The 2322-nt window shown below is 40.3% G+C and overlaps 1 protein-coding gene across 1 annotated transcript in view; it reads right to left on the reverse strand.

Moving 5' to 3' along the window:
- LOC107753820 (glutamate receptor ionotropic, NMDA 3B-like) overlaps window positions 1-1399 on the reverse strand; it is a 78309-nt gene extending 76910 nt beyond the window's left edge. Inside the window, exon 1 of the mRNA XM_016570071.1 lies at window positions 885-1399. Within this exon, the coding sequence (XP_016425557.1) occupies window positions 885-1343 (459 nt within the window). The 5' untranslated portion in view covers window positions 1344-1399. The remainder of the gene's footprint in view (window positions 1-884) is intronic.
- Between the last annotated feature and the right edge of the window lie 923 nt (window positions 1400-2322).

Genomic DNA, 2322 nt, shown 5'->3' on the forward strand with positions numbered 1-2322 from the left:
TGAACTGAACTGTATGAATTCTACAGATCATTGAATCATTATTAGCCTTGTGCTCAAGGTCATAACACTAGAAGATGTGTTTATTGTAAAAAATGATGACAAATACATTTTACTAAGCCGTTTCTTTACTGTAGAGTCTTATTACTAACAGGCTTTACTTTTTAAGATTGTCACCTGCTGATTAATCTAACCAAATGTAAAATAAAGTGATTTAAAAAAAAGAGGAGAATCTTGTCCTTGAAGAATTCACATTTATCCACTGATATAGCCTATTACAGATCAGTACATTTTCCACGTTTTTTTAATATAACTATTTTGTTGTGACAATTATAACGTTTCACGACTAAAACGCTATAAATAAAACGCTAAAAAAGTGATCTATTTATTTTGTACGCATCTAAAAAGTGATAATGTTTTGTCGATGCAACTGTCCAACAGTAATCTTAGTAATCGTAATGGGAAGCGTGTTGCTATGGTTACCTCCTCGGAAACGCGATTTCTGTTTTGGAGCGTACAATTACCGCATTCGGGAAAACTTTTTTGTTATTTAAACGTTGTTTGAAAACAACTTTGAAATGCATATGTTATGTAATAAAAACATGCATACGGCCCCACAAAGTGCTTTGACCACTAAGGGTGGGAATATTTGGGGGAGGGGGTGTATTTCAAGCATTAATTGGGGGGACTCAAACCTTAATTATCCTTCGCCTCCAAACCCCCCCCTAAACTCACACCGATTCCTGTGCGTTCCCAGTCAACAGATGCACGCAAGTCGTATTTGAGCACAAAACGCGTCACAGATGTAAGTTGCAATTAAAAAGTCAAACAAATCAACACACGATTGAAAACAGGAGCAGGTTTGCTGCTTAAATGAAACGCGTTACCTGGGTTTTGAGGGGCTCTCCGTGCTCAATGATGCTTATAAAAGGAATTTCCAAAAAAGAGGACATAAATTCCATTTGCACTATTTCCTCCTGCGTCTGAGGGAAGGCGAGCACAGCCGAGACCCCCTGGACCACTATATCCTGACACACACACCTGAAGAGCGACTCGGGGTCTCCGCTCGGGGCGTCCCGAGCCACCACGTCCAGGCTCAAGTTGTACGGAAGAAAGTTGTTGCCGCTTTCGGCGAGACCGCTGAGGGCGCGGTGGAGAGCCGCCCGCACCCGGACCGACTGGCGGGAAGGCAGGAGGGCACCCAGGCGCACGGTGTGTCCTATCCGCGCAAGGATGTGGCAGGGCTGCGGGTGAGAATGAGCGGGCTGGACGAGCAGGGTATGGAGAAGGAATATTTGCGATCCCAAATAAAAGTATGCCAAGAATGTGTAGAAGATGAAATTCATCCTGCTTCACTCTCAACGGTGGTGATGAGGCATTGTCAGAAGATAGCATTGCGCGCCTTGTTGTTGTTGGTCTTTTCTTTAACGTCCTTTGTTTTTGTTTTATTTTATTTTAGTGCAGGATGGTGTATGAGGAGTGATCTATGGAGTTACTGTGTGAATGTGATACTCTGCTCAGGAGAGGAGGGGGTTTCGCGAAAGGCGGGGATGTCATTGCGTTCACACCCAAAGAAGCGCTGGAGAGGCGTAATGGTATCATTAGGAAAACAGCGCGAGAGAGAACGACTTCAGAGCATAAATACAGTAACTCTCTTATTAAAACGTGTTTTTTTTTTTTTTTACTGTTCAATCGTCATGTTGTTCGGGGTTTCAGAGAGGAAGCCTCATATATAGCTGGTTATAAACAAGATTCCAACTTAGTACTAAAGTCCTCCATACAGACATTAACTGGATGCAGCAGGTACACGCACACTTAGAAATGTATATGCCATTCCTTAAAGGAATAGTTCATCCAAAAATTAAAAGTTTAGCCATCATTGTCTTCTCCTCCGGTACAGCACTAACATGTCAGTGTACATTTTTAAACTAGGTAGAAAATATTAGTGGATTTAGAAAACTTGGAAGAGTCATAACTTTAGGTTTTTTTTTTTTTTTTTTGGAGCTTTGTAGATTATGCTTTAAAAAAAATAAAGGTTCTAAAATGGGGTTTTTACAAACATTTTTGGTTCCGCAAAGAACCGTTCAGAGAGCAGTTCCTAGAAGAACCTTTGAAAAAACATTTTTTAGAATAAAGAACCTTTTGTGGAATGGAAAGGTTCCATGGATACTGAAGGTTCTTCATTGACATACTGTTATATATATATAACTGTTGTTGTGAGCTGTATGAAGATTATTCAAAATATACTTGGAGAATAACTGGAACGAGTAGTTTAACACAAACATTACAACATTTATTGGAGACTATCATATAACCAAGACTGTA

Source organism: Sinocyclocheilus rhinocerous, unplaced genomic scaffold, assembly GCF_001515625.1.
Source record: "Sinocyclocheilus rhinocerous isolate Xijiao unplaced genomic scaffold, SAMN03320098_v1.1 scaffold711, whole genome shotgun sequence".
NCBI lineage: Eukaryota > Metazoa > Chordata > Actinopteri > Cypriniformes > Cyprinidae > Sinocyclocheilus > Sinocyclocheilus rhinocerous.